The following is a 13785-nucleotide window of genomic DNA, read 5'->3' on the forward strand; positions in this document are numbered from 1 at the left end:
AAGCACCTGAAGGACCAACCTTCTCCAAGAGTATTTGCTTCACATCTTACTTATGAGAATATGCCAAAATCTTTCTTTGAAAAGAAGACAAAGGTAAAGTAACTGATTGTGCATAGCTAGGTTTTCTGGAGTATCAGAAACCTCATTTATTATAATTTTACACCCAAAAAAACATTTATTATTCAGGCATTTAATAAACACTTGTTAATGCAAACCTGTTCTTATTATAGGTATCTATCTAAAAGTGAGAAGAATAAGCACTCAAACACTTTTTTTTTTTTTTTTTGTGTCTTCCAGTTATAGACACTGGTAAAATAACCAGATAATATTCCTCCCAGGTCCCATGCCATCTCTCTGCTGTTCCTCTGGTCTCTGTGTATTGGCTGCAGCAATGAAGTCATGACTGCAGTGTAGATCAACACTGCAGCCAACCATTTGAGCTCAGCAACTCGTGCTGTCTACATTTGTAGGCAATCATCTGACTTCAGCGGCAATGTTTACTATAGTCATGATGTTATTGATTCAGCCAGTAAGTGTAGCACCCCAGGGGGCAGGTGTTTTTAACCTACTCGTTCCGGGGGGTGCATATTCTTCTGCGTCGTTACTGAGTGACCTGGCCTGGTTCCGTTGCCCCGAGGCGTACAGGAAGGAGGATTGGAGGGTGGTAGGGAGGATGGAGGTAGTAGTCGGAGGTTAGGAAAGTCTATTAGGATCGTAACGCCACCTGTGGTATGCAGCCAGGGATGGGCGGCCACTGCTGCAGGGTCTCTCACCGGGGCAGATGTTACTTGCAGCCGAGATGGTGTTGCGCCTCACAGGCGGAGCGGGATTACCCCGGGAGGATGGTGGGGGTAGTAGTGGTCCCTGTTGGCGCCGCAGTTCCAAGTGTTTTTTACTCACAAGTCCTTTTAAGCGCTACCCGAGGTACCGTTCTCTGCCATGATGGGCTCCAGTCGATCCCGGATTAATCGGCAGTCACAGTCGGTGCCCATGAAAGTTTAGTGAAGTGTCCCTCCTGCTCCCACAAGGAGAGAGGAAACACTAACTCCAGTTGTCAGTGCTAGGTGTTATCCCAAGCTGTGCCCAGGAAGGTTCTGTTTAAAGTATGTTGGTTGCTCCTACTTCTACCCCATGTGGCGCCAGCCCCCTGTGGTTGTCCTAGCGACTGGGAAGTCCCATGCTTCATGATGACGAACTATCCTGTCTGCCCTAGTCCAACCCCCCAAGTGAGTAAGCACCTGCTGTTGTTTTCTGAAGACACTGGAAGGTTAACCCCCCCCCCCCCCTCCCACCCCACCCTCCTGACCCGGGATAGATAGTACCCCATAAAAGTAGTGTAATACCCTGTGGTGCCTAAAGCCCAAGGGTGCCACACAAGCACTGAGTCCAAAGTAATCTTAGTAGCATTGCGAATTATTTAAACTATTTACTATTCACTGAGTGCACGCAGGAAATAAAGAAAATGGCGGTGATGGGGAGAAAAGGCCAGGCAAACAGGATGGGGCGGAATAAACTTGCAGGATATCCCAACCACTTCTCAACTTCTCAAATTTCTAGAACATCAGGTGTGATAGTGCGCTGCCCCCGTGCCAACAGCCAAGCTGCTCTGATCCTGGTTCTCAGTGGCTTGAGGGTCTCCGGACCCGGGGGTTGTGCGACCACTCAAATGAAGGGGGGTTATTTACAAGGAATTTTATAGAGTTCGTGACGCCACCCGTGGTATGTGGTAATTAGGAGTACCACCACTGCAATTGGGAGTACCCGGGGATGATGGAATGGGGCAGCCAGGTATTACCTTCCACAGGCAGGGGGAATACCCCAGGACTTGGTGATGGTAGGGGAGTGCCGTTGGATGCAAGGAGGTCACTGTTGTACTCACTCAGTCAATTAAGCTGACACCGACAACTTGTCAAAGTCTCTGGATGCCGCTGAGGGGAGCTTAGTTCGGGTCCCGTCCCCAATGGTGCTGCCTGGTGATCCGTGACCTGCTTCCTGGTACTAACTTTACTTCTTTCGTGGTCCCGGTAGTGTGAAACTTGCCGGGCTCCGCTCCCCACTATGGCTAAGTGTGGGAGCTTGCTTTCAGGGCTCACGCTTGGGATTTTCTGGACCGTTTTGAATTGGAAAGTCCTATCCCCCTCGTTGCTCTAATGCCCTGATTTTTTTTTTGGACCGGGTGGGAACGGATCCTGAAGACACCATTCTCCTCGGGTAAATTTATCGGGTTGCCTGCAGCTACTCCCCGACCTAGGGTCCACGTAACCCGTCGTGCCTTGGTCTCAGCCCGGTGATGGTGCAAGGCCACCGGCTGTCCTCCTCGACAGATCCGTGCCCCTTGCCATGATCCTCTGCCACCGGGGGTCCAGCTCCTCTAGGCCCAGACCACCGTCTGCCACCTAGATTGCTTCCCAGGAGCCCTACTCCTCACCTCCTCTCACTTTCACTTCTCAGACCCAACTCTCTTCTTGACACTCCTGACCTCCCCTCTCCAACCCCCCCCCCCAGGTGGACGAATCGATTCCACTCAAGCCGTCCACTGGTGTATCTAGGGTTTGATTAGCTTATGTAGGAACACCATTTAATTAGGGACCCTAAACCAAGAGGGAGGTGGATACTGCACGGGAGGGCGGATTGGGCAATACCCTGTGACGACCCGATATTCCAGGGGCGTCACATTAGACCATCCCTCCTTTGTACATTGTGGTGGGTGCTGTATTGTAGTTGGATGAATCCTGCAAATATTTTAGTGGCCTCTGGTAAGACCTGCTGTCAGTTTTCACGAATTGCAAAACCTCCAGGAGTAGTGTATATGGCAACTTGAACCTGCCTCCTTTTTAATTAATTACATTGGTAAAACCAAGAAGGAATTGTGAAGACTGAAGAATCATATAGGGGATATCTGACATGAATTGGAGACTCCAATTGTTAGTCACACGAACACCGTTCACCATGGTGAACTCAATGAGATTTTCTTTTGTGCTGTTAAAGTGAATAAACCCAAAATTACAGATTTAAATAAATCTTTCTAGAAAAGGAAAGTGACTGGATTTTCAGATTGGACTTTTTGATACCTAATTACTTATTTATGGAAAGGAAAGGAAATTCTGGCGCTGTGGAGTGTAATGCCGGCGTCACACGGGAGGATATATCGTGCGTCCGCATGAGCAATCGCACCCGCCCCCGTCGTTTGTGCGTCACGGGCAATTCATTGCCAGTGGTGCACAAAGTAGGTAACCGCCGTCAAACGTACTTACCTCTCGCACGACCTCGCTGTGGGCGGCGAACATCCCCTCCCTGAAGGGGGAGGGATGTTCGGAGTCACACAGCAGCCGCCCAATAGAAGCGGAGGGGCGGAGATGAGCGGGACGTAACATCCCGCCCACCTCCATCCTTCCGCATTGCCGGCGGGACGCAGGTAAGCTGTGTTCGTCGTTTCCGGGGTGTCACACGGAGCGACATGTGCTGCCTCGGGAACGATTAACAACCGGAGCACAGAAGGAGGACCGACATTTTGAAAATGAACGACGTGTCAACGAGCAACGATAAGGTGAGTATTTTTGCTCGTTCAGTCATTCTGAGGTGTCACACAGTATGACATATCTAATGATGCTGGATGTGTGTCACGAATTCCGTGACCCAGCCGACATATCGCACGATATATCGTATCGTGTGACGCCGGCATATCCGTCACCACTCAGGATAAATTTCCAACTTGTTTATTGCTATTCATTATAAAAAGTGAAGCATATAGAATATCTCCATACAAAATTTCCAGCGTGTAGAAAAAATATTGACAGTGCCAAGAGAGTGACCTCTGGAAGTAGGAGGGGCTGTGGGAGCAGGTACAGTTGAGCCTAGAATGTACGGGCTCCTTTCAGGTTGGTGGGCGTGACTAGTTGGGTTAGTGAGATCGGTGATGTTTTCACCCTTCCAGTATAATCATGCAAGGAGAGGGGTCCCCGCCCCCCCCCCCCCATGTGATAGGGGCACGTTGAACTGAAGTCATACCCGGAAGTAATCCATATACTCTAGCATCTACCGAGTAGGTAAAGCGAAGCCGGAGACTGGTAAAGTATAGCGCGCTTGCTTTTACTTTTTGTTTTCACTTTACTACCAGAGTGCCAGATCCAGGTCAATCCTGGCCCAGGCCCGGAACTCTGCTGCTTTTGAACCATCACTGGTCTGGACATGGTCCGTACATTACAGGAGTGCAGAAAAAAAACAAACGCCATAAAAGCCTGGCCAAACAGGCAGAAAACCGTCAGGAGACCCCCCCCCCTTCCCCAGGAGACTTCTGCCACAAGATCAGGTTTTGGTCAGGGGAAAAAAACGCACTGTGAGAACATAGCTCTACGTGTTGTGTCTGTTTTCACACATACTGGAGAAATGTTTACACGTGTACTAAATAAAATCAGTGGGGATCTTCACACCAATACTTTCACAAGGACCATGTCTATGTGAACCACATGCATGTAATACACAAGTCAGTGTGGGTGGTTGTTGTGTGTTTTTTGTTTGTTTTTTTTTTGTTTTTTTTTTTTTTTTTACCATTGTGTTTCCTCTGTGTTCTAGTCTGTCAACACTAAACACACCAGGTTCCTCTGTCAGGTGGGGAACCTCCTTTTGATGACCTTTTCTGCAGCCCTCTGCCAGATTCCCATGGGCTGCATTGCTCTGGTGCTTCAGCCGGTAGTTGCTCCCCTTTGTAACCCCTCCTTGCACTGCATGTGCATGCATTGAAGGATTACATCCTCCTGTTGGCCAGTGACAACGCAAGTGTGGCGCCCCTGAGGTACTGCACCTAATCAGAGGTGCAGCATTCATCCCGGGTACGGAGGAGGTCATTGCCAGTAAAGCACCACAATCCAACAAAAGTTAGTTGCCCTCTCACTGGGACTAGGCTAGGGTAGGCACCTGGGGGGTGGCTATCACTAATTTAGTAGGCCTTCTGCCCTCTAGTTCAGGAACCTGGGTGGGGGGGGAGGAGCTTGACACAGGGGAGCAAGGTGACACACACACTCGGCAGATCAGATACTGAAGAGTGACCGAGAGGAAATAAGTGAGACGAGAGGAGACCATGGTCGCTGAAGAGAGCTGTGCCATAGCTCCCTCATGACCGAGCGCACAGAACAGGGTGCGGAGCCCTAGGCTGGTGGCACTTCATGTCCCACCAGCAGAATCCGCCGGGCAGAGTATTTTAAGTCTTCTGTCCCACACAAAGTGCCCAAGGCACAGCAGCATATGGAGCCAGGAATCGAGACAAAAAAGCGGCACCAGTAATGGACTCGCGCTGCCTGCCATACGGGACAGCATTGGAGCCCATTCACAGCGTAAGTAGTAAGGACTCCCAGAAAAACACCGTTTCTGGCCTCCGAACTATCCGGGATCGGCTGGAGCCCATGACAGCGGAGTCCGGCATCCCAAGGGAAGTGGAATCTCAGTGAGTAAAGAACTTTAACTGCAACCTCTGTCGTCCAACCCTTCCTGCGCCTTAGCTGCACAGCAGCAGGAGACTACTACTCCCAACATCCCTGTGGGCCTGAGCTCTCCCTGTGGAGAGCTGTAACAACCTAGGTGTACTACCATCTGCCCTCAGAGGAAACCTCCTAGCAGCGGCGGCTCCCATGTTGGCTGCATATCACGGGTGGCGTCATGAATACAAACTCTATACTCCCCTGTAAATAAGCCCTCCATCTTTGACACCGCCGAGGTCACGGAACCAGGCCTGGCTGGTGTGACATCCCACCCCCTACACTGGCACGGTGACGAGTAAATCCCCAAGGCCCTGCGGGTGTGTCACGAAAATGTACTTTGTGGGCGGAGTTTGCATGTGATTGTGCCAACCCTACAGTGGTCGAACCGCTCGGATCCAGGGGTTACCGTGGCTCAAGGGTCTCCGGACCCAGGGGCTCTTGGCCACTTCAAATGAAAAAGAGGTATTCACAGGGGATAAGAGTTTGTGATGCCACCTGTGGTTCGCGGTAAGGGGAGTACCGCCGATGGGAGTACCCGGGGGAGATGGCGTGGGGCAGCCAGATGACGTCCCCTCCACGGGTAGGGGAGGCTCCCCGGGACTCGTGGTGGTGAGGTGTAGGGGAGCGTGGTGCAGATTGGAAGCAGGGGAGGACAGCGTACTCACTCAGGCAGTGTTGGTGTGGATGTGACCAGAAAGCAGACTCTGACACAGTAGTAAACAGTCTCTGAATGCCACTGCCATGTCAGGGAAGCCAGTCTGGGAGTACGCTCCCAATGGTATTGCTGATGGTCTGTACCTTGGCTCCATTCACTGTATTTTAGATGTTCTGTGTGACCACTCGACTTGGAGCTGTCGGGGTCCCGCTCCCCACTGTTAAGTAGTGAAGCTATGCTTTCGATGGCTGACGCTTGGGATTTCAGTGGGCCGCATAAGCTGGAAAGCCCTATCCCCCTCTTTGTGTTGATGCCTTTGATCTCTGAGCTCTTGGGGAAAGTCCATAAAGAAACTATCCTCCACAGGTTAATTATCAGGTTGCATGAAGCTAATCCCTGATCTAGGGTCCAGTACCCTGCCGCTGTGCTTGGTCCCGGTTCGGTTAAGTAGGTATTCTGGTCCCGGCCGTTTTCCTAAACTAAGCCGGGCACCCTTCTCCAATACCCTGCGACCGGGTCTCCGATTCATTCGGTCCCAGACCACCACCTGCGACCTAGCCAAAAAGTCCCCAGGGAGAACCATGGGGGTTTGAGTCCTGCACCAAAAAAGACATAGGGTGCAGTACCCTGTGGCACCCTGACTAGTCCAGGGGCATCACATTTCCCCTCAGTTAAACTTAGCTCATCCCCGAGCTACAGGACAGAGAGGTTTATTTTGTTTTAATTGAAAAAAGGGAAAGTCGTAACCTTTTTAATTCAACAATTTCTCATCCCACACAGGGGTGGCACATCACTTAAACATTGCATAAAAACTCTCAGAGTTCACATTTGTAAGAACCATGGGAATGCTACTGGTTGTAGCGGTAGTCGGTGGCTCAGCCTACTCCGCTGCAGCCCCTTCCTGCAACAGTCCATTCCCATTGTCCCTCTCCCTTCAACCTGCCAGCCAAACAACCTGGATCCTTGGTGCCACCTCTAATCCTGGTGGGCACCCCTTTTCCAGCACCTCAGTAGCCTCTGGTGACGCCGTTGAAGTCCTGGAGGTGTAAAAGACAACTCTGGCAACAGTCCTGAGTAACCTGGTAGCCGTTACCCATTATGCCATCCTCCATCAAGGGCCCCCTGGTGCCGTCTACCAGCGCCGCACTGTCCAAGACCTTGATGGCCTTTTTACCTTTAACGGAGCATGGGGGAAAAAAGGTTCAACAAAGAGGATATCTTTACTGGAGCATTAGCTCTCCTGTCACCCTCCACTGAGGACCTGGTGACTGGTCCCCGACAGCCTTCTCCACTTTAACACAACACTGGAGAACATTCAACAAGGGTAACAGGTCTAAACAGTCATTTTGCAAACCTTAAACAAACTGGTGGGTAGCTATCCGGGTTCAGCTGCCACTGCTACATACAGATTCCTGCGGCTCCGGCAGTTAACGGGCGGCGGTGGTACCAGCATCTCAACAGGCTTCACCTCCGCTGTGGTAGATGCAGGAACCGGCTGTTCCGCAGCCGGAATAGCAGAGTCCAGGTGCTCCGTACCGGGGTACGGGCCCGGTGATGTGGCCGGGTCTGGTCGGGCCGGTGATGGGACTGGAGGCATTGCGGCCTGGTCTGGCCGGTGGTGAGGCTGAAGGTTCCGCTGCCAGTGTTGGGGTTAGCGGCTCGGCGTCCGCCAAGGGTAACAGTAGCTGAGGTGGCCGGGGGCAGACCAGATCCCGCGGCCAGGTCAACTGGAACTGGGTAGCTGCTTACCCACTCCACGCATGGGGCCTCCATCTCACGGGCCCGCACCGCCACAGCCAGGCTCCTAATTTCTTCCCTCCAGTGGTCCAGGATGTAGAGGAACTGTGTCTGCATCCTCCTGAAGAGCTGCTCGGTCTCTTGTTCAATTCAGGTCCCGGTACCTGGAGCAGCGCGCTCCAGTGACAAGTCCCTTCCTGCCGCCATCTTGCCTCTGCAGTGTCCAGGAACTTTATAAGCAGAGTAGAGTTGAGTGCGGTTCGCGGCTCGAGTGATTTTGGGGGCTGTTCTAGATCGAACTAGAAGTCGAGCTTTTTGCTAAAGCTCGATGGTTCTAGATACGTTCGAGAACGGTTCTAGCAGCAAAAAGCAGGGCTTTTTACAGCTACAGTGTGCAGGAGCCATCGCTGGCTGGTAACCAAGATGAACATTGGGTATCCAAGCAAAGCGCTTTGGTTAGTAACCCGATGTTTATCCTAGTTACGTGCAGGAAGCCCACACTTCCCCGCTCAGCTCACTCCGCCCCCTCCTGTACGCGGCATGTGTACACACACACACACACACACACACACACACACACGTCCCCAGCCATGCAGTCCACGACACTGACTTCCTCCTGGCACTCTGCACACATGGTCCCGCTCGGCTTACCTGCGGTGATGAAGTCCTGACCTCAGCGCTGTCACTGTCCTCAATGGCCGCCGCTTGTCACATAACCTTCTCTCGCTTCCGACCCGAGACTGACTAGCGGTGACATCACGGGCCTCTCGCGATACTTGGCTGTGAAGGCGGCGGTCATTGAACTCAGTGACAGGTGCTGTTAACAGTGCAGGAGATCAGCGCAGGTAATGTACCTCGCTGACAGCAGCACTTGTCATCCCCTGCAGTGACCTGGGCTGACCCATTGATGTTAGCTCAGGTCACTGCACTGCTCTCCCAGCCAATGGGGAACATCCTGCTCTTCATTGACTGGGACAGTGTGGATCGTCATGGCAACCCCTTGGATTACACCAGACCTGGATTTGTTTTTCTTTCTAATAAATTGGTTAAAAAGGGAATGTATTGGGGAGTGTTTTTTCAAATAAAAATGTGTTTGTCGTCTATTTTTTTTTATTAGTGACTGGGTTGGTGATGTCAGGTATCTGATAGACGTCTGACCTCACCAACCCCAGGGCTTGGTGCCAGGTGACATTACACATCTGGTATTAACCCCATATATTACCCCGTTCGCCACCGCACCAGGGCACGGGATGAGCTGGGGCGAAGCACCAGGATTGGCGCATCTAATGGATGCGCCACTTCTGGGGCGGCTGCGGCCTGCTATTTTTAGGCTGGGGAGAGTCCAATAACCATGGACCTCACTAGTCTGAGAATATCAGACCCCAGCTGTCTGCTTTACTTTGGCTGGTGATCCAATTTTGGGGGGACCCCTACATGTTGTGGTTTTTTTTTTTTTTTTTTGTTAATTATTTATTTAATTTAAAATAACAGCGTGGGGTGCCCTCAGTTTTGGATTACCAGCCAAGGTGAGGCTGCCAGCTGTGGTCTGCAGGCTGCAGCCGTCTGCTTTACCCTAGCTGGCTACAAAAACCCTGGGGAACCCTAAGTCTTTTTTTTTTTTTTTTTTTTTCTTTTTTTTTGGCTAAAGCTAAGCACCCCTTAGTGCCACATGAAAGGCACCAAAGGGTGCAAAATTACAAAATGCAGGAGAGTGGGACATTTGTGTCTTTCTGCCATTATAATGACAGAAAAGACTGATATGAAGTGTACAAGCACAGGAAAATCACCAGAGCGCTCTACGCTGTGAAAAGCAGTAGAAAATGGCACTGGAGTGAACATGTGACCGCCTCATGTAGTTTGAAGCTAAGGATCCTGGGTAAATTTATGTATTTTCCCTCCTTCAGTTTTTTTGCAGTACCCAAAAAAAAACGGAAGGCACACGGATGACAAACAGATGACATACGGACCGTCTACGGAACGGAAACTGATGCCACACGGATGCACCCGTGAAAAAAAAACCTGACTTTTTTGCAGACCACAAAAATGGATCGGTCGTGTGAATGTAGCCGTATTCTGATCTGCCGTTTATAAACAGCAGGCAGAAATAAGTCAATAACGCCCCCCAGCGTCAGAAAATCTCCGGGGTTTCAGGGTTAGCTGAGACCCTGGAGATCATGATTCAGGACGGTTTTTCCGGTCCCCGCTCACGTGATCACAGGTATACACCGTATACCGATGATCACGTTACAGTAAATGACAGCGCCGGTAAAAAATTATTTATCTCCCATCTGGCATGAACAAATATGATAAATCTCCTCCCCGGTCCCCTCTGGTCCCCCGGTGTCACCAAAGTGCCCCCCCCCCGATGCCCTCCCAGAAATCCAAGATGGCCACGCGCGGACAGCAGCGCGCCGGCCGCATTCACCCTACTCTGATTTCTGTCGCATGTGCCATGACACATGCGACAGAAAACTCCACCCCAGGCCCTGCCAGGTCACCCCCTATAACCTCACCGGTGTTCCCCGGTGTCCCACGGTACCTGTGCAGCGTTGATTCCCCCCCCCCCCCCCCACCAAGGCCCTCTCCTTCACAGTAGTCTCTGCCGCATGCACAGAGCGGCTGTCAGCTCAGCTTCCTGTGTTCAGACACAGTGAGTGGTGGTTATGCATCTGTAAGCTAAATGGGCGGCACGGTGGCTGAGTGGTTAGCACTGCAGTCTTGCAGCGCTGAGGTCCTGGGTTCAATTCTCATCAAGGACACCATCTGCAAGGAGTTTGTATGTTCTCCCCGTGTTTGCGTGGGTTTCCTCCGGGTACTCAGGTTTCCTCCCACACTCCAAAGACATACAGCGCTATGGAATTAATAACGCTATATAAATGAATAAATTATTATTATTACTGCAATGCCCTGCTCATGAGGTAAGGAACATAATTGATCAGGAGAGCTATATACTACATTTCCAAACGGAGGGATTTGCTTTTATAGTTTCCCTGCTGAACGACTACCAAACATGAGAGTCCATTATACGCCACAAGAAAACACATCTAAATAGCGAGCTCTGTTGTTTAGTATTCATTCAGCTGGATAACTGGACTTAAAGGGGTATTCCATCTCCAAGATCCTATCCCCAATATTTAGTAGGTGGAACAGCAATAATATCAGCAAATACCAATATTTGGAAATGTAGAATAGTTCTCCTGATTAGGCATGCCCTTACCTCATGAGCAGGGCATTGCAGCTTTGGTAGCAACCATTACGACATGGACTCTGCTGCTGTGGACCCGGGGAGAGTGAGTGCAGATTCATTGCACCCACACTCCTCACATGAAGGGTCTGCACTCCTAGAAAATGGGGAATACGTTCCCTGAGTGTCTCCTCCCCCATAACCCAACCAACCCCCCTAATATTCTAGACGGTCCAGAGTCGTCGTGGGACCCCTTTATTTTTTTTCTTACAATAAATTGGTGAGGGAGGAAATGTTTTGGGGACTGTTTTTTTTTTTTTCAAATAAATTTCTTTTGTCATTTTCTTTTATGTTAGTACTGACAGTTTATGATGTTGGGTATCTAATAGACGCCATGACGTCACAAACTGCTGGGCTTGATCTCAGGTGACTTTACAGCTAGTATCAACCCGATTTATTACCCCGTTTGCCACTGCACCAGGGCACGGGATGAGCTGGGGTGAAGCGCCAGGATTGGCGCATCTAGTGGATGCGCCACGTCTGGGGTGCCTGCGGCCTGCTATTTTTAGACTGTGAAGGCCCAATAACTATGGACCTTCCCACCCTGAGAATACCAGACCACAGCTGTCTGCTTTACCTTGGCTGGTGATCCAATTTGGGGGGGACCCTACTTTTTTTGTGTAATTATTATTTATAAAATAATTATAAAAAAAGAGCCTGAGGGGACCTCCACATTGGATCCCCAACCACGGTAAAGCTGCCAGCTTTGGTTTTCAGGCTACAGCCGTCTGCTTTACCCTAGCTGGCTATCAAAAATGGGGGGACCCAACGTCATTTTATTTAACTATTTTTTAAATAGAAAAAATTAATGGGCTTCCCTGTATTTTGATTGCCAACCAAGGTAACGGCAGGCAGATGGGGGTGGCAACCCATAGCTGTCTGCTTTATCTGCGCTGAGAATCAAAAATACCGCGGAGCGCTACGTCATTTTTTTTAAAGATTTATTTTTACAGCACTGTGATGTCCAGCAATCAAAATACAGGGAAGCCCTTTTTGTTTTTAGTTATTTAAATAAATAATTAAAAAAAAATATTTGCTCCCGCTGCATTTTTTGTATTGCTAGCTAAGGGTAATCCAAGCAGCTACTGGCTGCTAACCCCCACTGCTTGGTGTTACCTTCACTGGCAATGGAAAATCCAGGGAAGCATTTTTTTTATTTTTTTTGGCCAAAAAACTACAAAAAAAGGACGTGAGCTTCGCCATATTTTTGTATGCTAGCCAGGTATAGCAGGCAGGTGCTGGAAGAGTTGGATACAGCGCCAGAAGATGGCGCTTCTATGAAAGTGCCATTTTTCTGAGGCGGCTGCAGACTGCAATTCACAGCAGTGGGACCCAGAAAGCTCAGGCCAACCTGTGCTGCGGATTCCAATCCCCAGCTGCCTAGTTGTACCTGGCTGGACACAAAAATGGGGCGAAGCCTACGTCATTTGTTTTCTAATTATTTCATGAAATTCATGAAATAATAAAAAAAAGGGCTTCCCTTTTATTTTTGGTTCCCAGCCGGGTACAAATAGGCAACTGGGGGTTGGAGGCAGCCCGTGGCTGCCTGCTGTACCTGGCTAGCATACAAAAATATGGCGAAGCCCACATAATTTTTTCAGGGGGCAAAAAACTTCTGTATACAGTCCTGGATTGAGTATGCTGAGTCTTGTAGTTCTGCAGCTGCTGTCTGTCTGTATGGAGAAGAGCAGACAGCAGCTGCAGAACTATAAGGCTCAGCATACTCCATCCAGGACTGTATGCAGAAGTTTTTTGCCCACCAAAAAAATGACGTGGGCTTTGCCATATTTTTGTATGCTAGCCAGGTACAGCAGGCAGCCACGGGCTGCCTCCAACCCCCAGTTGCCTATTTGTACCTGGTGGGGAACCAAAAATATAGGGAAGCCCTTTTTTTTTTTAATTATTTCACTTATTTCATGAAATAATTAAAAAACAAATGACATGGGCTTTGCCCCATTTTTGTGTCCAGCCAGGTACAACTAGGCAGCTGGGGATTGGAATCCACAGCACAGGTTAGCCCAAGGTTTCTGGGCGCCTCTGCTGCGAATTACAGTCTGCAGCCGCCCCAGAAAATGGCGCTCTCATAGAAGCGCCATCATCTGGCGCTGTATCCAACTCTTCTAACAGCCCTGGAGCCGGGTGGCTTGTTGGGTAATCATGAGTTAATACTGGCTTTGTTTTACTAGCCAGTATTAAGCCAGAGATTCTTAATGTCAGGCACGTTTGACCCGGCCATTAAGAATCTCCAATAAAGGGTTAAAAAAAAGACACCACACAGAGAAAAAATACTTTAATAGAAATAAATACACAGACACATTAGAGACTCCATCTTTATTACCCCCTGTCAGCCCTCCACGATCCATGGTCTTCTGTCTTTCTCGTTCAACAAATGCAGCTCTGCTCCATCACTGCTGCATGGGGGAAGACGCTGCTTCCCGTGCAGCCTTCACTCCGTGAAGGCTGCACTGGAAGCAGCGTGCAGCCTTCACTCCGTGAGAGATCAGTGCTGCTGGCGGTGACAGACGCGTTACCATAGCAACAGGGCTCCGATCATGTGATTCCCGGAGCCGCGGTTAGCGGTGACGTCACCGCTAACTGCGTTGCTATGGCAACGGTGATCTCCGTTAATGACCGGCTGTGTCAGCCGGTCCCTAACGGAACGGGGAGTTGACCGT

At 50.1% G+C, this 13785-nt stretch overlaps 1 protein-coding gene across 1 annotated transcript in view; it reads left to right on the forward strand.

Annotated features, from left to right (window-relative positions):
* Positions 1 to 13785, forward strand: part of LOC142295087 (sulfotransferase 6B1-like) — a 105934-nt gene that overhangs the window by 59078 nt on the left and 33071 nt on the right. Inside the window, exon 3 of the mRNA XM_075338157.1 lies at positions 4 to 93. Coding sequence (XP_075194272.1) covers positions 4 to 93 — 90 coding nt within the window. The remainder of the gene's footprint in view (positions 1 to 3; positions 94 to 13785) is intronic.

The sequence above is a fragment of the Anomaloglossus baeobatrachus genome, chromosome 3 (assembly GCF_048569485.1).
Source record: "Anomaloglossus baeobatrachus isolate aAnoBae1 chromosome 3, aAnoBae1.hap1, whole genome shotgun sequence".
Classification (NCBI taxonomy): domain Eukaryota; kingdom Metazoa; phylum Chordata; class Amphibia; order Anura; family Aromobatidae; genus Anomaloglossus; species Anomaloglossus baeobatrachus.